Genomic DNA, 27,095 nt, shown 5'->3' on the forward strand with positions numbered 1-27,095 from the left:
AAAAGAAGGAAAGCAGAGGAGGAAGAAGGAAGCAACCTTCGGGGGTTTCGTCACTCACGACGCAACAGATGTCCGTTGGCCTGACCGTGAAGAAATCGCCCCCGCTGGCCGTGAGCGCCTAAGTGGGCCGAAAACGGGACAAAGTTAAAACAAGAAGCTACCGTCGTACCAAAAACGCAACAACAAGCAAACAAGCTTCAGCGCCACCAAAGGTGCAAGAAAGCGCCCTCTGCACTCGCGGCCCAACATAAGCCCCGCTGACTAGGAAAGAACGAACGGACCGCACGAAAAGAGGGCGGCCGTACTGCCAAATCAGAACAAACAGCGTCCTTGTGCGGTTCACCACTAAGTTGAGGGAATAGGCAGCAGTGCAGTGAAGATGCAACTTCATGAATTAAGTAATTCATTAATAAAGCTGATTAATTCAGTTTCCTCCCTTTCTCCGTAGATTGAGAAATTCCTTCTCTGATCTTTCATTTTTCTCCATTTTTTTCCAGCATCACAGCAAAGACGTTGAAAAGGGTTGCAAATAAAGTATATAGATGTATAAGAAAAAAATCAACAGAAGCTTAAAAACATAACAGGATTTAATTTACGACGTTTCGGCTGGAGGATTAGCCTTTGGTAAACCTTGTTTTTAAATTTCTGGTGATTTTTTCGTATGCTGATCGATCAATTTCCGAAAAATCGTCATTGATATATATATATATATATATATATATATATATATATATATATATATATATATATATATCCCCTTCCCTTGTTGTCTTCTGTCATATATATATATATATATATATATATATATATATATATATATAAAAGAAACAATCACTCTCATGAAAGGAAATGCAAAAAGATGAGAGGAAATGGAAGATCCACGCTTCCGTAAAACGCAGGACTTATCGAATTTATATAGGCTTGGGTTTGGCGTGAAAACAGCTGCGTTCATTTACCGATGTTGTTCAGTGAACGCCTGCGGGGCCGCACGTCCGGGTGAGGATGTGGTGATGGTGAAAGACTTTCATTGGCTGGAAAAGAGTATGAAGCAATGCACAAAAAGAAGAGGACAGGAAGTGATGCTTCATTAGGACAAGCATAAGCATTTGCATGCCTAGTCAGAAAAGAATACAAAAATAACTCCACAGGCTTAAATTACGTTCATAGCGCCCCTCCCCCCTCCCCCTGCCATATATTCAAGCTATGACATTTCAAGTTAATGCAAGCGAGCAGCGTTATCAGATGAGGGTCCAGTTTTGTTCATGCACTAAATTTTCTCGATTATTTGTTAGCTAACGCCATTTGAGGGGACAGTTCTCCAGGAATCAGCATTAAAATAAAAACTGGAGTCACCTAAAGTAAAAACTTGCAATCTCTCGAGGTGTTCCCCATCTGCGTTATCTTGATGTAAAAGGGAACCCCGAAATTTATGAAGGTTAAGGACAAACGTAGTTGAGAGCTATATCCGCATCACTATTCAACAAGCTTCTGCAACTATGTAGCCACATTGTACCTCTGTGATGCGCGCGCAGGCTGAAGACGCGGTCATCCGCTGACCACGTGTCTCCCGGCGCAGAGACAATTGACGTGCTGCCTTCGCCGGGTGTGTGAGTGTGTGTGTGTGTGTGGAGGGGGGTGCAGGGGGGAAGGGGGGGGGGACGAACACAGCGGCCTCACTCTCGTCACAGTGGAGGCTGGCGGTTGCACGTGCGCCCCCGGCGTTTGTCTCTCAATCACGACCACGCGCCTGCGTGTGCGCGCATGTCCACGTACGCTCGGACAGCAGTTGATGGAAAGGGGGCCCCAACATCGCTCTTTCTGGGGGGTAAGGAGAGAATCCGTTGCGCACCGCTGATTGTGATGAAAGAAGGATTCGTCGCATGCTGGACATCGAACTCGCCTGACCTAGCGTGACCGTCCTGGAGGGCAAACGACAAAACTGGTGAGGAGGAGTGTGGCGTTTCGCAAACAACGCAACAATAAGGTTGCAGGAATATATTGAGGAAGAACTAGAACTACAGCTAGGTCGATCGCTGCATGTGAATGTGTGCTACCAGCGGTTTGATTAGCGGAAACAGCAAATCAGATTGATACCGAACGATGAGCGCTTCAGGATATGAAGGCTTCATATTCTGAAGCGCTTATTTATCACGTAGAACTTTTATAAAGCAGGCAGCAACATGTAGTTGCCGTGCAGCGGTAAGTGATCGTACAGCAACAGCTTCATCTGCACGTCAAGCCTCGAATCTCGCCACCAGAGACCAAAGAAAAAATCTAAATCCACCGCTTCAGGTATTTAAGGAATGCAGGTGTATATAGAAAAGAAAGCAGATTTCCACAGACAGTGTGATGAGAGTGGTCCGCAACACACCTTCCTCTTCGGAAAAACAAAACGGAATGGAATGCGCTTGCACAAGAGAGACGGTGCGAAGGGGAGAAGAACTGACGACCGAGATTATTGGAAGAACATATGACTTCACAGTTTGTAACAGAAAAAGGGCTAAAACAAACATTCGTGTGAAAAACCTTGTGAAGAGCAATCAATTGCACGGAGGAATCGGCTCATGCGGGCTAAATAAGGCGAACCGTGCAAGGAAGCCCTTACCAGAAACTATTAGACACGCTATAAAGATTCTAGATCTGAACGAAATCAAGGCATAGAACTTTCCAATGAGGGCTGCCTGGGCGTCGCCATGCTGCTCACTGGGCTGCTGTGCGCACCTGACGCTAACAAAGTGGAACGGAAGTGGTACCGGCTTGGCACAGCCCAGAGAGAGAGAGAGATACATCTAGGCACTCCAATATGAACGCGAACTGCCAGTTCGCTCACAAGAACAAATTCGGTTGTTACTTCTGCACGGGAGTTGAAGACAACTCACGGACATTATCCGCACAGGACAAAACTACTTAGAACAAAGAAAAAAGTGTGTTTTTCACTCACACTTATCGCATAATCATTGGCTGAAATCGGACCACATGTTCCCTTTAATGTTGGAGCTAGCTGTACGACTCGGCAAAAGTGCTCTATTAAATGCGAGATGCGCGATTGTGTCGCTCCTAACGCCGAGGGGACTTTATCGCCAACGTTCACGGTGCCGTATTACCATACGATATGCTTCTTCATAACGAGCCTTTCCTTATCAGTTAACTTGGGTTTGGATCATGATCTAAAAAGTGCTGCATTCAGACTGCTGCGCCATATCCTCTTCATTGCGTCACATTGCGTCAGACCTCCAACTACTTACCCGTCTCCCCAGCAGCTATGACGAATAGGAGGGGATCCAGGAGTGACTAGTACAGCTGGTGAAGGTGGTCGGTACCATTAACGTGTGCGTCGTTAAGACTTCATTTAAAATATCTCTCTACTGGAACATCTACTAGAAGTCTACTAGACCCCACTTCTTTTTTTTAAGTGTGCTAGCTCTGCGATGTTCTATTATGCGAAAAGCCGATCACCGAATCGGCTTCTAGAAATTGAGTAGGGTCCACAAATAAGTTTGGCAAAAAAAAAAAAGGAGCTGCAAAAAAAAAATAAAGCTATACGGTGTTGCCGAGTAGACTCTCACAGTTTCCTCAAGCACTTTCCCCTCAAGCGTCCCGCTGCCGCTGCCGACGACCTATAGCGGTTCCCACGGGTTTACCGTTCGTTTTTACGACGACTACGCCTCCCCCTGCCCCTCTTCCTTTTCTCGGACACACCGCCGACGGCAGGCGGGCTGTTCGCAGGTTTTTCCTCTACCTTTCGCCCTACAAAGAACCCGCCGCACAGGAAATACCGTCACCACCATCACCACCGTGTTCGGCGCAATGCAGTCCGGGCTTCTTTTTTTTTTGCTTTTGCTGAAATCTTTTGGGTTCTCCGCCACGACTCGCACACAGTACGCACTTATTCCAACGGATCTCCACGGAGATGCCACAGCCGCCAGAACGTAGCAGAGGTACAATAACGCTTATACCAGAATCCGTGCATACAGCTTTCAGTAGCGCACCGACATTCGAACAAGCCGAGCCGATCGGAGGATAAAATAAAGGAATAAAACGCGCCCGCCTATTGTACCGTCCAGCTCCCCCCCCCACCGGAGTTAAAACGGAAAAAAAGGAAAAAGGGAACGGTAAGGTAACAAGTAAACTGGAAAAATAAATGTTGTGGACAACCATTTCTCTCCCCATCTAGCACACACGGAAGCAAGTTTAACTGAAAAAGCGAGACAGGAAAAGAAAAAAAAAACATCAAAGGCAGCCTCCTCGGAACCCCCTGCACCCCACGGGGATTTTTTTTTACACCCCTCGATCAGATTCAGCCGGTGCGCGGGTCCTGTGGTGAGAGGCAGAGGAGGTTCGGTCCGTGTGCATGCCGTTGTTGTTGCTGAAAAGACTCCGCACTACACGAATCTTGGGACTTTCTCACGTAAACGTTACGTGGGATAGTCGGGAGCAACAAAAAAAAAAGAAAGAAAATTTTCTCTGTTGGACAGCGGGGAAGACTGAGCAGCTTCGGGCAGGTGTCCACCATACCTCGGCGTTTTTTTACGCACCTGTGATTTCTCTTTTTTTATTAGATACGGGAACGCGGTGGAGCGGCCGGGAGCTGAGTATTGAGGGTCGGGGGATGGGGAGACAGGAGAGGGAAAAGCGATGGGAGGGGGGAGGGGGGGGGGCGGCGTACGATGACGGAGTACTGTGCCGGCCGGCAGGTCGAAAGGCTCGATGAACGGTGCGCAGTTCCTCCTTCCGTCTAAAGTGGAAGAAATAGGATAGCCGCGGTCCACCGTTGGGTTCTTTTAACCCAAGAGAAAAAATAAACTATAGCAAACGTGACCATGTCTATGGGAAAAAATAAATACGTGTTGCGTTCCCTTCTCCCTCCCTCGAATCTTCCTGTCCAAAAGTCTAGCGGTGTTCGCAGGAGACTCTCCGGAGGCCGTAAAAGGAGGAGAGTATTCTGTATATTGCATATATACTTCTTATTGGATATTGGGGGTGCGAGACAGGTACCTAACAGTAAAAGAATTGTTGATCCGTTGACTATCACCCAGAGCTTATTTCTGTGCTTTTTTTTACGCGGAGGTATTACACACCTGAGGCTGAAAAAGTAAAGAAGAAGAGAATTCAGCGACATCGGACGTATGACCCCACAGCGCTCTCTCCTCTACCTTTTCCCATACCCAGGAAACCGCACGAACAAAAAAGCCTGGCTTCGTAAAAGCGGGCTCCGAGAAAACCGTTGTCACTGGCGCGATCGCCGTTCTTGGCCATTTCCGCAGTCCTGTTAGCGAACGCTCTGTTGCATAATCGCTGGGGGAAAAGGAAGCGACGTGGAAGTGGCTGCCGAGTTTCCTCGGAAGTTGCGGGGCCGAGCGGGACAGAGGCCAGACAGTTCGCGCGACCTTGTCGGACGACAGAGCTTCAATGCCGCAACGCGTATTTATTTATTTTCCGCCGACCGTTTTGCAGGGCACCGTTCCTTCCGTGAGAGGTCGCTAGGGGAACCGAGTGTGGGAATCGGTCGTGCTCGGTGCATCGGCAAGAACTTTGACGAAGGACCCCAAGATAGCAATGGTTCGCCGTTCGACTTCCTTTTCGTGTGTATGTTAGTTACAGCAGCGATCTCAGAAGAAGACGTCCGATATTATTATTAAACGAAAGAGTGATGCTACACTACGACACGGCCGGGACCCCGTGTGTCTGCTGTGGTTATAGAAGGTGACGTCTGACAAGCAGTCGAGTGTCAGCTGAAGAAGCGTTCCAAGGAGATTAAGGAGTAAAACCTGATAGCAGAAATCTGCCAGAGATTAAGTACTCAAGGACTCTCGCAGAACTGTTTGCAAAGATGGCATCTGCTGCGTAGAATGATGAAGTTCATTGTCATGAGTACCTTATCCGAATCTCCCCTGTTTAATCAGAAAAGCGTGTTGTGTTTTCTTTTATATTTAATCTGTCACTTCACACCGACCAGCTTTACTTAATCGAAGAGTAGGTTATGTGGTTAATGACCACGACTGACTCGTAGCCATAGTGCTTCTGGATATTCGTTAAAAGTGATACATCGCTCGAAAGTGTTATCTGTCTGCTCTGACACATCTGCGGCAGTGAGGTTGTAAACTTCCGTTAGGCTCGGGTCATGCGACATCACGTATCGGACGCATCGTCTTTGCCAAGAGTAACCGAGCACCGGTGTTTGCTTCTCAGCTGTATAGTAAAGCCGTTATGGCCCAGCTAATTGCGAGAAGATTTAGAAAGATGAGGACAAACTTTCTCCTTACATTAAACATAGATCATAAGGGGCGAAATAAGTGCTCCACTACGTGGCTAAAAAACAAACCCCGTTGTTTGCTACTTTTGGCAAAAACTGTACTTCTATTGTCGAGTGTATACAAACAAAGCCTATACAAAAGTGGACGTTACGCAAAAGATATGATACACGAGACGAATATAACCGGCAAATCAATGAGGCCGAGGTTACAGAGAATAGTTCACGGACGACCTCAGAGCTTTCACGTAAACGGCTACGATGCGAAATTTAGAAACTCACACGAGGAAAGAAACAGGAAGAAATAAATTCCGTTTCAGGTATTCCGATTAGGGCAGGCAGAAAACCGCAGCCTGCAGACGATCCCAGTGACATCTGCATCACAAACTATACTCATTCCCTTGTAATCGGAAACCCTGAGCCAAAAGCTCTTCGCAGGGCGGCCGTTCCAGAAGCAGTATAGCATTAGCACCTGAAAACACGCCGGGGATCTTGCCAACGACTTGGCTTGGATGCTTACGCGGCAACGAATTGAGTCATTAGTACCTTTCGAGCACCTGCTTCGAATAGCATAAAGGCGCTTGGTAGGTGCAACAAAAAAAGAAAGAGGCAGACAGCAATGAAGAAGGGCATGCAAGAAGAATGAAAGCTGTGAACACTTCATCCCAGGCAGTGTATAGCGAGGGGAGTCGGAGAGTCGAAAAGCGCACATGAACCCCTACAAAAGGGCACACCTCTCACTCTCGCGATGAACTACGTACGCCGGCATCTGTGCCTGGAGGAACAATTGATGGCCCTCTATTCATACGGCGTGCCTCCAGTTCGAGGAATCTGGCGAATACATAATACACCCGGCCATGGGCCGGTATGAATCCAGTGAGCTGTTAGATGAGTTCGTTTTTTTTTGTATTTCTGTTATTTAGTTCGCGCCGGCAGAATTCCACAACGTAACCTCCCTCCTCGCCCTCTTTTATTCTGCTCTGCAAAACAGAAGCAATAAAAAGAAAGGAGCATTACGAATGCGGTGGCAGCAAAGAGAAATATGCACGTTGTAAAACAAGTAGATGACGAACTCAAAGAAAGGAGAGAAGACGAGATTTAACCCAAGCGAGCGCACTAGCCAACAATAGCCAAGCTCGGCATCCGAGTCCGAGGGACGAAAAATAATAAGACAGGAAGAGAAGAAATGCGCGCATTCAAGGTGTAAATTACCCCCAGCCGCGTACTAAAATTAAAAGAGAGAAAATGAAAAAAAAAATGAAGCATAAAACAAGTCGACGCGAGAAATAAATACAAAAAAATTAACGAGGTCTCCGTGAGACCGACCACTATAGTCTCCATGCTCTCAAAGAGTCATCGGAGCTCCAAGCTCATATAGACCTGATGCTGCTTTCTATTGAACTGTCGACAATAAAATAAAAACAGAAATACCGAACGCTCAAGTCTGGGTTGAAAAAAAAAAAATGTTCCGTACTCCGACAAAAGCGTCAAATGACCGAAGACGCTGTGATATAGAAGGCTCTGCCTCCAAAAGCTTCCTGACGGCCATGCATAGAAGGTAGTGGCAATTTTTTCTCCTTTTTTATTTTCTTACCAACCTCGCGAACCCTCACCCCTCGCATGGCACTCGCTCGACAATCCCCTCCCCAAAAGCCCCATCCCATCAGGGAAGCTGGACAATGCATTCGTCTCTTCTTTTCATTATTTCTTTTTCCTTGTCCGCCGACTCTGCCCACCTGTGAGCGCCGTATATGGTTATGCAACGCAGTCTTCGCTGCTGTCGTACCTTTTGCTTCTTAACGCGATGTATAATGGTGCCACCGGATTAGGCACCCGAGTCGGTTCCCAATCCCGCTCTATGCTTCGCCATCGCTTCAGCCGGACCAACTTGTCTGGCGTTATTTTCGTCAGCTTGCTCCCCTAAGCGCCCGGAATGCTTTTAATGCACAACGTGCTTCTGTGTACGCCATTCTATTAAAATGTGCCGCAGGATCCTGTAAAGTTAGTTATTATTGTCACTGGATATTACTACATGTTATACTTCGTTCAGTGGAGAAGAGATGAAAAACACCGTGGCTGGAAAGGAACTGAAGCCGCATTTCAAGATCTCCCCGCGCAAATTCTTTGTGTCGAGGGGAAACATATCCGTGCCAATAATAATAACAACAATAATAAAAACGTTATCGCGGTGATACGTTCGAAGGACAGGCGTATCGCCTCCTAGCAGCGGTTTCTTCGGCGTTCTTGAAGACGTTGAAGCGAACTTCGCGCAGGAAACAGTATCACAGCTAAAAAAAAATAAAGCTCAAGCCAAGCCACCACTCCCAAACCAATGCCTGCCAACACGGGCGAAAAAAAATCTAAACAAAGGCGTAATGGTACACGAAACAAATTTGCATGCCGGAAACAATGATTACTAAGTGATGTCGCAAATAACAAAGTGAAAAAAAAAATTGTGCTTCGTGGTTCATATTTGGTGCATTAATACTTTGTACTTCATACTGAAATAAACATACTTAAAAGTTAACGAGTAGAAAAGTTCCAAATACATATCTTACTACTTCGTACTCAGTAAACCAATATCAAGATGACGCACATCGTTCAAAAGTTGCCGGGAGTGTTGTGCGCAAAACTATATGGCGCTAACACCCTAGTAGCACCAGTAGCCCGTAGCTGTGGCTTAGATGCGCTTCATATATTGAGGCCGTAATACGGTGAACACAACCTTAGGCGAGTTGGTTATATTCAATAGCTGTAGTGGTCTAAAGCACTAGTTAATAAAATAAAGGTTAAAGGACTAAACACGTCCTAACCCAGACCATAGCCTAGCCGAAGCAGCACTACTGAATGTCTTACTTGACCGCCAAGGAGATGCGTCGACGAAAGCCGGTAATCCAAAGCGGGTAGGATGATCTGGCTTACCTGCAGTGGGAGAGAAAACGACAGGCGTTAAGCGTCATGCTAGATGTTAAAGCTCTGTTCGTTTTACCAGCCAGCAGACTTACTACTAGCTACACTAGCGGTACGAAAGTAAGTTTTCTGGGTTGGGAAGCCAAATAGCTGGACACTTTCTGTGCTCATCGTTTCGTGCGGAATTCACGTAGGATCATGAAAGAGAGAGAGGAGGTTCATTTGAATGCCTCACGCCTAAAGCAGTGATCTTCGGCATGGTGGTGGTGACATGGGTATGAGTTGTAAAACCACTCGTGGCTTACGATCGATGATTAGCCCCGCTAACCATGGCCGTCGAAGCCTTTGGAAGTTAATAGCGGGTAAATGGAAGGAAGATTGATAAGTATCTATATTTTTTTACCTAAGGAAAAGTCTAAGGAAAGGATTAGTCTTTTCCGCACAAGAGCTCACGCGAAAGAGGCACCAAGAGCCGTGTGCTGAGCACAGCATTCTTTTTTATTGTTTGAGTCACATCTGCATTACTTGGTCACTCTCTGACTACTAATATTTATAATGATCGGTTCACTTTACCTAAGTGTTATATGCTGTGGTCGCCTCGTACTATTTTTGAATGTGCTTTGTTGTTCGTGACACCTGACCTTATGTACTTTTTTCTCTTTTTGTGCTTTGTACAGGTTGTGCCCACCTGGCATGGCCTTGCCTTTTAATATCACAGTATTTACAAAGAATAAAAATAGCCCGTCGGCGATATGACTGCACATGCTCGATTAAACACTGGCACGGTGTTTCCATACGAGTGAGCCTGCCACACCATTTAGCGCTTTTGAATCTCCGCCACTTTCAGGGCCTCATTCTCAGTGTATCTGATGTGTAATTTCGATATTCGCGGCACACCTCTTTTGTTCTTTAGCGCTTCTCTTCTAAATCAAAAACATCACGGTTGAAGCCTCTATAGCTTCCTCAGACCAAGAGACGAACGCGTGCTTTCATATTCGCGACATGCAATTTCTTTTACAATCGCAAGTGTTACCTGTTCAGGTAGTTCTGCAAGAAAATGAAGCAACACCACGACAAAATAACAGCACATCACAATGAAACCAAAAATAAAAGAGTACTATACGCAGAGCGCGAAACGCAAGGACTGAACTGAACGGAGAGAGCAATACGGCGTTGCGAAAGTTAGGCTTTCTGTTTTGTTATTGATTTATTTCTTTTTCGCGCGTGCCCCGCGTGTTACGAGGCGAGGTCTCGCGAAACCGCGGGAGAACAGCGAGGTTTGGTCAAAGAACAATGCCTCATTTGCGTGTCCTGTCAACGAGAAGACCGCCGTGGCAGCGGCGCTCGGAAAGGGCCGCGCGTCGGGAGAAACCACGCGATACGGGGACCGCACGTGTGTGTCTCACAAATACGCACGAGCACAGACAGACGCACGCACATACTGGCACGCGCACACCGACACGGCCGAACAAGCAAGCGCACCTGGTCAGGTTGGTACAAAGACACGCATGGGATAGGCGTCCCCGAGAGCAGTCAGTGCTACGGAGTGTGCCACGAGCAGGGCTTGCAGACAGCGATTGAGGTAACGTGGAGCGAGCGAGGGAGTGAGTGAGTGAGTGAGTGAGTGAGTGAGTGAGTGAACGAGTGAGTGAGTGAGTGAGTGAGTGAGTGAGTGAGTGAGTGAGGAGTGAGTGAGCGAGCGAGCGAGCGAGTGAGTGAGTGAGTGAGTGAGTGAGTGAGTGAGTGAGCGAGTGAGTGAGTGAGTGAGTGAGTGAGTGAGTGAGCGAGCGAGCGAGCGAACGAGTGAACGAGTGAGTGAACGAGTAAGTGAGTGAATAAGGATGGTAGGAAGGGGTCATTGGTGAATTAGATTAATTGGGCGAGTAAGTGGGGTAGTGAGTTGGTTAACGAGTGCGTCGATGGTTGGTAGAGTGATTGGGTAAGTGATTGAATTAGTTAATAAGAGCTGATGGGTGAGTGAATGACTGAATTAGAGTGAGGTCATGAGTGAATATGTGGTTGAGTAAGGTGTATGAGTGATAGTGTCATAAGTGAGTGAATGACCAAGTGAATCCGTGTCTAAACAAAATTACTGACAGATGCGACGATTGATTTGCTGATGATTCATAGCACCTGGGTATATAGGAACGTAGGCGCCATATTACACCTTTATTCTGTGTGAGTGAGTGGGTGAGGATGGTAGGGAATGTTTCAGTGGTGAATTAGATTAACTAGGGCGAGTAAGTGGGGTAGTGAGTTGGTTAATGAGTAAGTCGTTGGTTGGCAGAGTGGTTGAGTAAGTGATTGAATTAGTTAGAGCTGATGGGTGAGTGAATGACTGAATTAGCGTGAGGTCATGAGTGAATATGTGGTTGAGTGATAGTGTAATGAGTGAGTGACCAAGTGAATGAGTGTCTAAACAAAACTAAAGACAGATAGAACGATTGATTTGCTGATGATTCATAGCTCCAAAGTACATAGGAACGTAGGCGCCTTATTACACCTTTATTCTGCCGGCACAAATCTATAGATACAAATTGATAATGGTTCGTAAAAATAAGAATTAAACAAAAATAAACAAATGAATGAATGAATGAGCTCACTCTCATGTTGAGCTCTGGCTTCCGCCAGCCCCACCATGTTTTTCCGCCCGCCTTGTCTCAACCTGTGTTCCGGCTGTGCTGCAGTATTTGGATTCTTTTTATCGTACCCCTTTGCATCACTTTAGTCTAATCGGAAAGCACCACTGCCCTGTGGTTGTTGCTCATCATTTAATTGCAGCAGGTCGTTCGTAATCTTGTTACTTTCTTAGGGATATGCGAAGTGATAACTCGCACATTTCTGTTGTTGATCAAATTTGAATTTCACGTTTAAAGAGCGAATCTCTAACCGGCATCCTGCCGGCATATGTGCACATAACGTTAGGTCCCGTTCTATCAGTTGCGCTATATGGCGAGTCAAATAGAGACTGCCTTGATACAGTGAAATTCCGAATAACTGCGGAGGCCAGTAGTGCACACAAAGTACAAGGAAACGTAATTATAAAAAGTGGACAAGGGCTTTAAATTTGCTGAAACCACACTGAAACCAAACAGGAACACGGCGAAGAACCACTGATGTGATTGCACTCACGACATAAAATAAAATGACGCAAGAATGCCGGAACAAGAGCAGAGGCGAACAAGTCGAGACACCGACTGCTTACGTTTCCATTCTTCGTAACGCATTCAAATAAAGTCGTTTAAAATCAACGCCCGAACAATCCAAGCAATATCTCCTTCACCCTTCACCGATATCCTCCTCTCTTACAAATGCAATTTTATTGCGGCATCGCGACCAGCTTGCATGTACCACTGAAAATAAAACCGTAGGAGCCGACGGAGCCTTGCCAGGAAAGCTTCCAGTACGAACGCTTTACGCGCCGAAAGAACTTCGCCGACAGAGGGCGATGAAGATTGCCGTGCCTTCCTCCTCCGCTCCTCTCCCTCCCGGCGGCGACGTAATTAAAAACCTCGCTAAACGAACTTCTACACGACCCTGAGACGATGAACACGTCTCCGCCAGAGAGGGTCACACACTGACACCACGAGAGAGACGCCTCACTTGTCTTTGTTGCGCCTCGCTACCAGCGTCTACTTCTTGCTCTTGCATGTCATTCTATTTTTTCGCTAGCCTTGTTTCGAACGTGCATGCTGCGGAAAACACAGCATAAGTCGCTTAACTGGAATCACGCGTTCGACTGGTAAGTTCGTGGGAAAAGTTTGATGGCGTTAAAACGACGCATCTAAACGAACGAAATTTGACTCTGAAGAATAATTCTGCACGCTCAGCGTTCAATTGTTAAGTGAATAAATTTGCAATTAACAGCTCCACAACAGAGAGGAAGACAATATGCAAGACTGTGTCTGGGTTGTATTCATGTATTTGAGCGTCTTTCCTGTTCATTTGTGTGTATTTTGCTTGCTTAGCTTAGCTTTTTGAATTGCTGCGCCTCCTTCATAAAAGAGAAATCGTAAAACACCCAAAACACGTTCAGTTGCAGCAAAGCCTACCCTACGCGATTTGCATGAATAGATACTAGTGAAAGAAGAAACCAGGAAGTTATGCAAATAACTAAACACAAACTGCGTACACGTTGAATAAGCGCAGCGCCCATCCAATTCAGCGGTGGCTCAACTAAGTGCGCGACGTGTGTGTGCGTGAGTGTGGGTTTGCGTGCTAGCATGCGTTCTGCGCGCCAAGAGGGGGAAGCCGACAAAAGTCTTCGATCAATCTGCAATCGCCGCTCGCTGACGGTGACACGCTGAGCGTTCAATGATTCCCGATTGATGTGCGAGCGTCTGGCAGCGATGACGAGCTGTCGAACCGTCAGAGGGTGTCTATTGGATAATGTCTGGCGGCGCAGAAAGACAGAAGGAACGGTAAAAAAAAAAAAAAGACAGCCGAACGAGAGAGCTCCCCGTGATTAGAGGAGGCGTTTTCGTCTTGTCATTCTCTTTCTGAAGTTTGTAAGCGGTGAAATAAATTTAGACTCTCTGTGGTCGGACGAGAGAGCTTATGAAGCCTCAGACAGTGAAAGAGCACAGCCACTGTCAAGGTTGGTTCCGCCCATGAGCTCTAGAAACAGCATCAAGTTGGCTCAGCAGCTTGAAGAGAGAGTGCTATCGCGGCTTGATTATGTGTAAACCTACCATCCCAATTTACACCAGCCTCTAGACTGTCCTCTCAATTATGGAGCCTGTACAAATCTGGTGTGCTTCTTTTCATACGAGGTATGAAAAAGAAGGCTGCTTTATCGCCAGCAGCATTAAAACAGAGCACTCTTGAATATTTGCATGAAAAACACGATCACCGACTGCACGTATACATCGATGGCTGAGTGACATACCTCCAGTTCCTCGGGCTCCGGGATCGTCCCCGTAAGTACCATAGCAAAGAAAGCGAAAACATCCAATCAGACTTCATCGACCGGTGCACAACTTACTGCTATTCGCGTCGTCATTGAACATATTATTGAAGAAACACCCAAGCTATGGTCTGTTTTCACTGATTCAAACGCAGCCCTCTAAGCCTTACAATCTGCTCTTCGTCATGGGTCCCATGAACACTGGTCGCGGAAATCTGAAAGATACATCACATCGCCATCAATAAAGGGCACAATATTATCAACCAATGGCTGCCGGGACGCAGCGGCATCGCAGGCAACAACCGCGCGGACGAGGCCGCGCGAACTGCTCACCACGAGGGCGATTTTGTGTCCATCCCCATCTCGAGAACCGAAGCAGCGGGTAGGCTTCGAACACTGGCGCGAGAGATCACGCTTGCCTTGTGGACTTCCGGTCAGTTTTCGAACCGGCGTCTATTATCTCTGGATCCTGACCCGAAGTTATTGCTTCCATCCGGCCTACCACGACGTGAGGCAACTTTGCTGTGTCGCCTGTGGCTTGGCGTCGCATTCACAAACCACTTCTCTACTGTAATCGACATGGCTGACAACCCTGCCTGTGATATCTGTGGCCGCGATGAGACCATACTTCATAATCTATACCCGCCTATAGTGCATTAAATTCAACGGTGTTAAACACCGTCACGTCATATTAAGAGAATGGAAAGTTGGGCGAGTTGGTATACGTTCATTTTGGGTGGAAAAAACAGCGCGAAAGGGACGGAAGACAAAGATGAAGGAAACCACACGGACGAGCGCTGACTCACAACTAAATTTTTTATTCAGAAAAAACAGACATTTATAGTTAAAAAGTCACATGGCCTGACGTCACTCGCGCACATGCCCTGAAAACAACAGTCTAAGAACTATATCATCAGTCAAGATTAAAACCTTACAACGCGATTTCAGAACACTGTGATTAACCGAAAAAACACGAGACAGCCAGAAAACAAAAAACAAAGGCACTAAAAAACAAAACAGAAATCACGTGTTGTCAAGAAAAGCGACCTCTTTATCGACCATCAATAAGGAAGGCTGACTGACGCATTCATCCCGTCTTTTCCGAATATGATATGCCTCAATGAGCTCCCTTGTCGTCTTATCTCTATGGCGGAATAAAATACGTGTGTGCGCGACTAAAGGTCTGCATTCTTTCTTATTTTCAATCTTGCAAGCTTTGCAGTGCTCTTTTAGATGCGAATAGTTTGAATCTGATAGTGAACGAAGATGCTCCCTAAGTCGAATATTTATACATCGGCCGGTCTGTCCTATATATACTTTTTTACATGAAAGAGGAAGGTCATACACAACTGAACATGCGCACTCTACACACCTTGATCTATGGGAAACCAAACAACGAAATGGGCTGATTCTTGATATGTTTTCTGCGCCACACAAGTTGGGGGGGCTTTGTCGCATGATAGGGAACCGCCATGACAATATATCAAGAATCAGCCCATTTCGTTGTTTGGTTTCCCATAGATCAAGGTGTGTAGAGTGCGCATGTTCAGTTGTGTATGAACTTCCTCTTTCATGTAAAAAAGTATATATAGGACAGACCGGCCGATGTATAAATATTCGACTTAGGGAGCATCTTCGTTCACTATCAGATTCAAACTATTCGCATCTAAAAGAGCACTGCAAAGCTTGCAAGATTGAAAATAAGAAAGAATGCAGACCTTTAGTCGCGCACACACGTATTTTATTCCGCCATAGAGATAAGACGACAAGGGAGCTCATTGAGGCATATCATATTCGGAAAAGACGGGATGAATGCGTCAGTCAGCCTTCCTTATTGATGGTCGATAAAGAGGTCGCTTTTCTTGACAACACGTGATTTCTGTTTTGTTTTTTAGTGCCTTTGTTTTTTGTTTTCTGGCTGTCTCGTGTTTTTTCGGTTAATCACAGTGTTCTGAAATCGCGTTGTAAGGTTTTAATCTTGACTGATGATATAGTTCTTAGACTGTTGTTTTCAGGGCATGTGCGCGAGTGACGTCAGGTCATATGACTTTTTAACTATAAATGTCTGTTTTTTCTGAATAAAAAATTTAGTTGTGAGTCAGCGCTCGTCCGTGTGGTTTCCTTCATCTTTGTCTTCCGTCCCTTTCGCGCTGTTTTTTCCACTCATATTAAGAGGCCTTATCATTTATGCGGGAGAGGGAAAATCCTTCATCCATGCACATCGTGTCCGAAAGGAGTGAGCAGATTAATTCAATTCAATTCAATTCAATGTTTATTTTCCAACTCTAGGTTGGGGGGCACCTCAGCGAAAAAGCAGTTTCTCACTGCTTGAGAGTGCCGAGGGCCCTCGCATACATCAGCAGGCGACAGTTTTAGCAGGAAGCTGCTAAAACTGTCTATACTAGCGGTTCTATACTAACGTGCTCTATGAGCGAAGTGCTCGTAAACTGGGTCTTTGACCCTACCTCGCGTACATAAAATTATCTTGTGCAATGGCGCTCTTTGAACAAGCTGTCCTTGGACCATTAACGAATTATCATCTGGAATGGGCATCAAGGAACTCAGGATAAATCTTTGCTTGATCGAGTCCGCGCAAGTCTTCGCACAGACAAGCTAGTACGAACGATACTGCTATCTACACGGCGCTTCTCAATTGCTGTCGGAAGCAGTAGGATATTAGTCTGCCAAATTCTGCAAAACAAACAAGGTTACAATCTTCTCTTGGTTTCAAGACACCTTCACTGAAACGCGCGCTTACAACCTCCGCGTCACGCTGATATGACACATCAACTCTATCAGTCTCTTTCTACTCTCCAGGACAAAAGGCATCTTCCATACAGTTCTGTCCTAAGCCAGCTGAAGCCAGAATATCCAAGAGAATATCCTAATCTCATGTGGCCACTTGACCCTGCCGCCTCCTGCTAAGCTAACCTTATCTTTGAAGTCATTCTGTTTTACCGTAAAGACCTTAATCTATCTTACTACATGTGACAAGGCGCTTGTCATATACGTCCGGTAGCACACATAACGCAGTTACGGGTCATGGGGCAGCTTCCACGGTGTAACGTGACTACTGCCAAGACATACGCCAGTCACCGAATAAAAAAAGAAAGAAAAAGTGCCAAGTCACGCGTGCGCGTCGCTCCAAGTTTTCTCCGTGCGGAACGAAGAAGGGTCGCGCGCAGCTCTTCTTCGCACGCTCACCGCGCTCGGGGCAGCGGTGGGTTCGTTGCTAAAAGCGGAGAGTTGCCGGCCGTGCGACCCGTAAATCTTTCAGCTGTCCCCCCCGCCCCCTTCTGGCCCTCGACCGGGCGACTGACTCTCCCAGGGTTCGCGCGGAGGCGACCTCGCCGACGACGCCGGCGTCGACCGCCAGACTGTCGCTCAGGAGCCGGTCGACCCCGGAGTCCTCCCGCCGCCGAAGAGCGGCCTCTGAACCCCCCCCCCCCCCCCCCCCCCCCCCGTCTCCTCTGAGTCTGCTCCTCTGTTGCTCGATTTGGTCTCCGAGTTTAAGTACAACCATCCTTCGAGCTTGCGTCGACTTGACATAGGGAGCTATGCTATACTAATCACGAACTTGATCTATCTGCAGACATGAAGCGAGAAACCATAGAAATTCCCATGATATTCCTTGGCCTTAGGGTGGGATGTGTAGCCGGAGGTCAAGCTGCACAGCCTCTCCAACACTCGCCTTTCTGGCGAGTCAAAGACCAACCTATTGCCATATGATCACTGATACTACACGTTTTTGGGAAAGGCCGTTCCCTGGTTCGCATCCCTTGCAAACATTTCTTTAGACGCTCCACCCTGTTTGTAGATAGTTTATGGACAGTCTGTGTACTGCTAAAATGTTTTTCAGGACCGTCTCTGAACTGTCCGCTGAATTCAAAACATTGTGTTGACTGTCTACTGACTGTAAAAAACTTGAGCCACTTCATAATCGGTATATTCACTGTCTATGGGCTGTCTCTTAAGCAGGCCAGGGCCATGTTACCACCGGCCGACCTCTCCACCTTTCCCTCATTAAAATTCCTTTCTCTCTCTCTTAAGTACTTGTTCGGGTGAATCTGGAATGTGGTTGGTATTTATCATTCTCAGAAAGGCAGCGCTCGCAGGATGAAGAACAAGGACAATAAGTGGACACAAGTACGCTTCTTCTCCTTGTCCGTCGTTCGCCAGCGCATCCTTTCTAAGGATGGATCTTATAATTGAAGCACTCAATGCTCAGCAGGTGAACGCTGAAATTTTCGCCTCTGACGTAGTCCCCGCCATATCGTGCAATTATTTCACATACACGTACTCAAGATTTTAATGCTGTCGAGAAGAAATGCCGCTACATATTTAAACCGCGTGAACAGAGATGTGCGATTAATGAAGTCTATTAATGGCCGCATATGTGTTCATTTATTGCAACGCATTCCAAGTACGCTGTGGACGTTCAATTAGAAAAATAATAGATAAACAACCCACAGCTCCCGCGGGCAATTGAATTAACGAATCACTCCGTGTGTATTGAAAATAGTTCACACTATGAGGATAATGAGCAGCTTTGCGCACAGTGCTGACATGCATTATGTGTAGTCAAAGCAGTTTACCTCGGCGGCTTTATGTGCGTCAGAGAAAGTGAAAAAAGACTGTTTGAGACACAGAGGCAAAGCAAAGGAATAAATAAAAAAAGAAAGCAAGGCTGGAAAGCAAGGAAATGAAATGATTATAACCACCTCGCTCATTTGTGACGCACCAACGACAGAAAACATTCCACTCGGATTGCTATTCGGACTGCCCACATCAGTGAGGACGGTAAGCAATACAAACTTTCTCAGCCGTGCTTTTCCCAGCACGAGATAAGCCCGACCTTGACCTTGAGATGACCCAGACAGAAAGCGAACTCGAAGAAAAGACAAAAGGTGTTGCGGAAGATCGAGAAACAAAGAAGCTAAAAGGCATATATTTCTCGCACGTCTCTACCCGTGTAAGGTTCAGAGAACGGAGGGAGGTTGTGGGGAGCCTACTATACTAAAGAACAGCAAGTGAGACGTTTTCATATAAGTCGTTCAAGAATGTCCCGCCGCGCGATGTCGCCAAGTTGACGTCTCTTTTTGTTATCTTTTGGCTTTACATTCCCTCAGCGCTCTCCGCGAACCCTTGCTCTCGGCTTCTGTAACTGCGGACTTGTCTTTATACCCCTCTAGTTTGCATAGACAGTCCCGATCGTTAAATACGTCGCGTTCTTAGCGAACGACTGCAGGTGCAGGCTCGGGTGGCAGAGGAGAGAACGCCGATTCAAGATGGAAACACAGTGATAAAATAAAGACAGAAAGAGAGAGAGAAGAGAAGAGAAGAGAAAAGAAAAGAAAAGAAGAAGTCGGTCCGATTGTTTGCTTATCTCCGACACGAACACGTGCGGCGGTCCTAGCGACGCGGCCTCTTTCTGCCTTGTTGGTTCTTGTTCGAGATTTTCTTTTTTGTCAACGAACGAACGCCACACGTCAAATGTTGCGGAGCGCCATACGGTCGACTTCAGTCTTCGATACAGGTCGGTTAGTGTCTGTGAGTACTTGTTTTCTACAGCCCGTAAGACCCGGTGACCTTTTTTTTTTGTTCTTTCGCTAAAATGACGCTAAAATCGCCCACCTAGACTGTGCACTGTTCTCCCACAACACGAAAATACGAAGTCCGAAGGTGGTGTACGCTGCCACTTTTTACAGTCATAGGTGCAGTGAAACGAGCAGGCTTTCCTGAACAGAACGAGGTTTAAATCTTGCTTTTTTTCCTGTGCGTTTGATCACTCCTTTGCGCAAGTAAGTGATTTGCTGGTTTGTGATTAAACCAAACGGCTCTGTCAGTGCCTACGTGAAAATCACATGTGTGAAAGTACGCATGCATGGCAACCCAATTGCATGGCAACCCATAACCACTGAGCCGCGGTGGCTCAGTGGCTATGGTGCTCGGCTGCTGACCCGAAAGACGTGGGTTCGATCCCGGCCGCGGCGGTTGAATTTCTTTGGAGGAGAAATTCTAGAGGCCCGTGTACTGTGCGATGTCAGTGCACGTTAAAGAACCCCAGGTGGTAGAAATTTCCGGAGCCCTTCACTATGGCGTCTCTCATAGCCTTAGTCGCTTTAGGAAGTTAAACCCCATAAACCAACCAAACCAACCAATTAAATGGTTAGTGCCTCTGGCCGGAAAATCATGGTTTATTCTTTGCGCCTGGAAATTCGCGAAAACCGCTAGCTTCCGATTTCAGCGTATGCGTACCACTAACCTCCTCTCTACACAGGCATCCAAGCGGAGCCACTAGTCAGCTCACACCGTGTAAATGTCCGATGCAGAGAACTGCTCTAATTTACCCGATGCCTGAGCATAGCAGGCGTGTGAGTGACGTCACGAAGGCGTCACGACGGCATCGGTCGGGGTTACGGGTGAGGAGGGAGCGGGAATGAGGAGGAGGTGGGCCTTACCGGCTAGCTCCAAACTGTGAGCAGAGCAGGGCGTCGGTGTCACGGTGTTGTGGGCGACGCTTTCTTTCTGCTTTGTTTTTTTCCGGCCATTGTTTTTGGCCCCGCGACCGGATGGCTTCACCACCACCAGCAGTCCGCTGTTCTACCCTCCTCTCCCTCGACATACCGCTCTATATATCGGCTGCGTTGTCCTTGCTCGACTCTCACCCCCCCCCCCCATTTCTTTTTTTTTGTTTGTTTTCTTTCCCACCTCCACCCTCAGGGAGCGCGGACGTCCGGCACTCGGGGGCTGAGCACATACGCCACTGCCAGCCTTGCATGTGACGCAGAAGCAGTGGTCGTCATGTTTCGTACCCAAGAAACGCAAGATCCAAACGCAAGATCCAGACGTTCTCTCTCGAAACGCTGAAGTTTCCGACAGACGAAAAAGGATTGCGCTGTTATCCGAGAAGTATACACCGAGTGGAAAAGTGAAAACTTTATTCGAGAATAAATAAAACGGATTGTACTGCTGGTTAGAGCGAAAAGTGAGAAATTTACAGTTGCGCTAACGTAGCCACCTCTGACAACAAAATTTCTTTGCTATTGTAACAACAGCAACAGCAAATAAGAACCAACCTTTTTCGTGCACGCGCTATACGTGGTAATCGCGAAATTTCACAACGAGAACACCACCTCCAGCAACCCCGTTTACGATATCGTTGTTACGGACCTGGAAAAACCCACATAGGTCATAAAATGCGCGGAACTGTTGCGCAAGAGTGCAACGCTCAAGCTCGTGACGTCATCGTTGTCGATGCTTGCTCACTGACGCCATGACGGCAGGAAGGAGGGATCCGCTGTAGCGGCCAAGTGGCCCAATACAGATATGCACGCCTGATGGACTAATAATGTACCTACGAAGCGCGTGCCCTAATTAAGTTCAATGGATGCCTATAAGATGTGAAAGGAAAAGCTATGATGTTATGAAATAGAAGCCGGTTTGCCTTAGATAATGAACTACACAAGTACATAGATATAGGTGATAACGGCCGTCGCGGTTGCTCAGTGGTTATGGCGCTTGACTACTGACCCGAAAGAGGCGGGTTCAATCCCGTCTGAGGCGGTCGAATTTCGATGGAGGTTGAATTCTAGAGGCCCGTGTACTGTGCGATGTCTAAAGAACCCGAGGTGGTCGAAATTTTCGGAGCCCTTCACAACGGCGTCCTTCATAGCCTCGGTCGCTTTGGGAAGTTAAGCCCCCATAAACCATCCATAGATAATAACAGCTGAATCATTCCCATCGATATCTGAATAAGGGGAAGAACAAGGAAGAACAAAGCCACGGTCATTTTCAGCGCGCCCCACCAAGGTCGCCGTAAGGTGATGGACTGTTATGGTATGGTACGCGGGGCATAAAGTCCCCAAAAAAAGCTGTGTGCCCATGCACCATGACAGCCGCCGCACAGCGGAGGTTTACAGATTAATTTCGACCACTTGAAGCTGTTGAGAATGCATTGGACTGCCATCCCTTCCACATCTGCCGCCGCGGTGGCTCAGTGGTTATGGCGCTCGACTGCTGACCCGAAAGACGCGGGTTCGATCCCGGCCGCGGCGGTGGAATTTCTATGGAGGCGAAATTCTAGAGGCCCGTGTACTGTGCGATGTCAGTGCACGTTAAAGAACCCCAGGTGGTCGAAATTGCCGGAGTCCTTCACTACAGCGTCCCTCATAGCCTCAGTCGCTTTGGGACGTTAAACCCCATAAACCAAACCAAACCAACCAAACTTCTACATCTAGTGCCATTCGCCAGTTTTCATTTCCCATGGGATCTAACGTCGTCCTGGCAATTGCAAGTGGTAAAATGATCTTCGGTTTACTGGTAGCCACAAAGATTTGACGTGACAAATAAGGGCACATGATGACGTTAGTTACTTCCGCATCGTTCCGCCGCATTATTTCACCTTATTACCAACGCTTCGTCCTAACACCCGTCCAATGACAAGGCATAACTGATTAGGGCCTGTACATCTATAGAAAAATGATCTCGTGAGAAACCAACCCCGGATTTTCGGGGTCAACGGTTTAGCTTCCTGCCGGCATCAGTTGGAAACAAACGCACCCTATCGATAAGCTACAGTGCTAATGACAGGTATCTTGCCATAAGATTACTTTTGATAAGTACCGTACTTTATAAACAAGCCTGCAGAAAAGCAACGGTTTCAAAACGAGAGGGCCAGAACAAAGCCAGAAAGAGAAGTTGCGGATGTCCGCAAAGATGAAAGGGTCAAGAGGTCACGCGGCGGCCGCCCAGAGGGGTCAAAGGCCGGAGTAGCGAAAGCCAGAGCGAAGGAACAGTCAACCACCGCACGGCCCCCTCCGCCGACGCCGCCAGGCCAGAACAGGTGACCGCCGCCTGAGCTGTCGGTCAAAAGAAAAAAGAGCGGACTCATCAACAGCCCGCTCGCGGACGAGCCGTTCCTCCTTGCTTTCCTCCTCCTGCGGTGTCTCTTTCTTGCACGTACACGAACTTCCTAAGAGCCCTCTCTCACTGCGATCCCTGCAAGGCTCCCCATCCGCTCTTCTTCTTCTTGGCGTTGGGACCGAGCAGCAGCCTCCAGTCCGTCGCGGTCGGCGAGAAGCGACGCTGCAGCCACTGTACGCACGGCTGCTGCCTCTCGAACCCTCTCCCTTCGGTAGCGTTGCCTTTTTGCCGCGTTCTGCCGGTGTCTCTCCCCTCGGCGACAAGATTGATGACCAGTCGAACGTCACTTGGCCGAGCGTAGTCTCCGATGGATTGGTATGGAACCGACCGCTGGAAGAGAAGAAAGGCCCGCGGAAGGTCGCCGCGTACACAAGCGAGACGAAGAAGGGGAGGTGTCTTTGGCAGTCCTTCCGCTGCGCTGGCAGCAGCGGCGGCGTGCATTACTGGAACGAAACCGGCGCTGGCTGAGCGAAAAGCGAGGAGCGTATAAGGGCGACTCAGCGGGCGACCTGAACGGAGAGATGATGTGCCGCTGCTTGCAGTCGCTGCTCCCGGCTTCGGTGGAGGACACGCAGAGGGGATGGAAACTTGCCCCCGAGATCCTTCGCGGCTGCTGCTGCTGGTGCTGCTGTCTCCTGCGCTGTGTTGAGGGCGCCTCTGGAAATGCGGTCGTACGTGTCGCCCGCGTCGCTGTCGTTGTCGTACGTCGTCGCCGGTGCGGTGGGCATTCTTTGCCTTCTTGTTCGTGGCTGTGGCGCTGACAAGAGGGGCTAAGCCTCGTCCACGAGATTTGAATAAACAACCGTTAGAAGATGTGGAGCATGTTTACGGCTACTGTGGCGGAATGTAGGACTGGGAAACGATGGACGAAAACATAGTTTAAAGCTTTACAATACAGTTTTAAAGTCCTTCCAGCTCCCCCCCCCCTCCCCCAGTCCCCCTGCCCCCCTCCCTCCTACTAATATTCCTTTGGCAGTGCTCCTGTTTGGCGTGCACGCCTACCTCACCCAGCCTCGGTACAAGAACGAACCTTGGGCCCTTCCTGAAAAGAAATTCTTGGCTGCGTGCCTGACTGGAGCGCCCAGAAGAGGAGCGAATTGAAGAGATAATGCTAACTCCGTTGTGTAAGAATACATGAGGCGCCATTCATTTGTGAGCAAGAAAAATAAGTAACAACTGGTTAAAATATTGGAGGAGGAGATTGTACAATACGAGTTGAGATAAAATAAAATCTGATTTGCCCTTAACCATGTTGCAAAGTTTGCTGTAAGAAGCAATAATCACACTGTCACCGCTGTTTTGAAAAAGATCATTTTAAAATATTTATCCATCTACCTGTCGAAACCAGAATGCGGCGCAACAAATATCATTGGCTGTGCGCATCAAAATGTCAAGCAGCAAAATGGCAGGAATCAGCAAGGATGTAGTTAAATTCGCAATCCGCGAATGTTGAATTGAACAACCTTTCTACCAGCCTCCCTAATTCCACAGTTAAATACAGGTTTTGCGGATTTTGAATTGAAGTGTTTCCTTTTTATCCTCTCTAGATTCCACTCTTGCAATGCGTCTGAATCATCTAATAGTTTCGGCGTAGTCGGAGCAGTCCAAAAAGATTTTGGCCTGAATCAGAACGGCGGAAAGCTGTGAGGCTACGCGTTCGAAGACGACAAAGACATGCGCAACATAAGCAGTGAGGGCAAAATCGAGAATTTCATTTTTCAGTTATCATATCAAAGAAGAGTGTGTCGCCTGGGCACTCTGACCGAGTGGTCAGCGGCAAAGAAGCGAACTCTGGGCGTTGAGCCTTCTCAAGTTCATTGACCTCATTATCTCGCAAGAGACAGCCGAGAGTAAGTTACACTGAGTTCTTTTGGGCTAGGCTCCAATATGGCTATGTCAAGAAATCTATGGACCTTGATAATCTATTTTAAGTGAGCGCTAAAGATTATTTTGATATAAATTCGGCTGAATTGAGCTAACGGTAGAACAACGTGAATGCGGCAGCTTTTCGTTTGTCCGGTGGGCACTGCAGCTTTCCACGGAGCGGTGCTTCCCGCATTAAACACAGCTCAAGTCAGCCATTTGCCACACCACAAGCAACGAAAATAACCAGCACATTCAATGCACGCTGCTCGCGTTTCCAGGCCCACCAAACTCCTCTGTTGACCTCCTCTGCGTCGCCCCGCCCAGTTTTCCGCAACCTCCTCTGAAAGAAGGCTCCAAACTCACACGCATGGCAATTACTTCAGACCACTGTGTGTTTGAAGTAATTGCCATTAGGCTTGCAAGTAACCGCGGGGCGCTTCACCTCCCGAAACGCGTTAGGTGCGTGTTCCGAGACTCCTGACAAAACGGGAGGATGTAGACCAAGCCACACAGGATTGAAGACCCGCCTCAAATATGGTAACGACAAAAACAGCCGATCCCAAAAATACGCCGCGCTGATGTCTCGAAAATTTTTCACCGCCATTAAAAACGAACGCACGTAACGTGCGTAGCCCTTCGCCTGTCACAGACACGTACGCACCTAACGCGATCCCCAGAAAGCTCTTGCACCCGCCCCGCAGCTGACCGGGCCACAGCGACGAAAACGACGAGCCATAGGCAACTCCCCCTCTCCCGCAAACCTCTACAAAAGCCCTAATGCCCCTCCAGAAGCCAACGGGTTGCAAGCGACGGCGTTGGCCTGTCGTGGCCCGGTGCCGGCCGTTGCATCCCCTAATCGCGGCCCCAGCCTTTAATGACACCTGGCCGTTAACGCGGGCACCGCAGATAAAGCGAGAGGGAAGAACGGGGAAAGGAAGAGAGAGGAATCCCGCGATCCCGCTTGGCGCCGATCGGCGTCCCTGTTTCCCCTACCCTCTCTCTCTCAGTCATTCGCGCATCCCCAAATTGCAGCCTGCTTTTGGGATGATCCCTTCTTCCTCGTGTGGGGAACCCCTTTCCCTACCCTCCGCTCCCAAACCTCTCCTTACCTTCGAGCCCCTCGACGCTCTTTGGCTCATTGAAATCACGCCTGCATGGTTGGCCGGTCTTCTTTTCTGCCCTCGTATACGGAAAAAGGGGGAGGGAAAGAAGAAGGGAGGCAACACACTGCACTTTGCACCACGCTCCCGCTGTATGCCTCCCGTGAATACAGTTCCGCGAAGCGAATACAAAAGGTGAAAACATGACAAAGCAGATCTGCGGAGACTGAACTTAGTATCTAAATACTGTCGTATAGCCTTCCCTCAGCTGTCAAAGGCATCCTTTTTGGGCTTTCTTTTTGTCTCGTGAGATTTTGTCCAGCTTCGCACTTCTGTCTGACTTGTATAGAGGGTTATTATTCCGTTACACTTGCTCTTTCTGAGAAACGGTTCACAACCGTGTAGCATTTCCCTTCCTTCGAAGCTATCCTTACAAGGCATTAAAAAATAAGAAAAAGCCCTCACCAGTTTGGACTGCTGATATTTAGGATAATTATTCAGCTTGCAAACAATCAGACATCTCCTGCGTTCGAAGTGACCTTTCTCGAGAACTGCTCGGAAGTTACGACGATGCGATGTGTGCAGACCCTCGCGCTCCCTCGAGATGGAGTTGGATTGCATGCAGACCGTGTGCGGGAAAAAGTGGAGATGGGCAAGCGGTGCTTTTTTTATTCTTAGGCGTTAAACTTGAATGTTTTTATTTTTGAAAATTCGGCTGATTTTCACAGGTTTTCTTTCAGAACGCAAGTTAGGTTTGAGTGAGTGAGTGAGTGAGTGAGTGAGAGAGTGAGTGAGAGAGCGAGTGAGTGAGTGAGTGAGAGTGCGTGAGTGAGTGAGTGAGTGAGTGAGTGAGTGAGTGAGTGAGTGAGTGAGTGAGTGAGTGAGTGAGTGAGTGAGCGAGCGAGCGAGTGAGTGAGTGAGTGAGCGAGCGAGCGAGCGAGCGAGCGAGCTAAGAATTCATCAACAGAATGTATCAACAAATGGGTGACGGATGAAGGAGCGTATGAATGCAGTGCAAAAATCGTCGCGTTTGTTGTCAGTGTGGCGAAGAACGGGCAATATCGAAGTGAGCAAGTCATTACAGAAGCGTTGGTCCATGGATCCCAATAGTGAATCACTGGGTGGTTAATTGAAAATA

At 47.8% G+C, this 27,095-nt stretch overlaps 1 protein-coding gene across 2 annotated transcripts in view; it reads right to left on the reverse strand.

Moving 5' to 3' along the window:
* The window catches only part of Cph (BCL11 transcription factor chronophage), a 542,370-nt gene that overhangs the window by 423,907 nt on the left and 91,368 nt on the right, over window positions 1–27,095 (reverse strand). The window contains exon 2 of one of the 2 annotated variants that reach the window (XM_089558314.1): window positions 9,107–9,172. The exons of the other annotated variant lie outside the window; for it this stretch is intronic. Within the exon in view, the coding sequence (XP_089414440.1) occupies window positions 9,107–9,172 (66 nt within the window). The remainder of the gene's footprint in view (window positions 1–9,106; window positions 9,173–27,095) is intronic. 2 annotated transcript variants of the gene reach the window in all.

Source organism: Amblyomma mixtum, chromosome 8, assembly GCF_055824585.1.
Source record: "Amblyomma mixtum isolate Tamu chromosome 8, ASM5582458v1, whole genome shotgun sequence".
NCBI classification, from domain to species: domain Eukaryota; kingdom Metazoa; phylum Arthropoda; class Arachnida; order Ixodida; family Ixodidae; genus Amblyomma; species Amblyomma mixtum.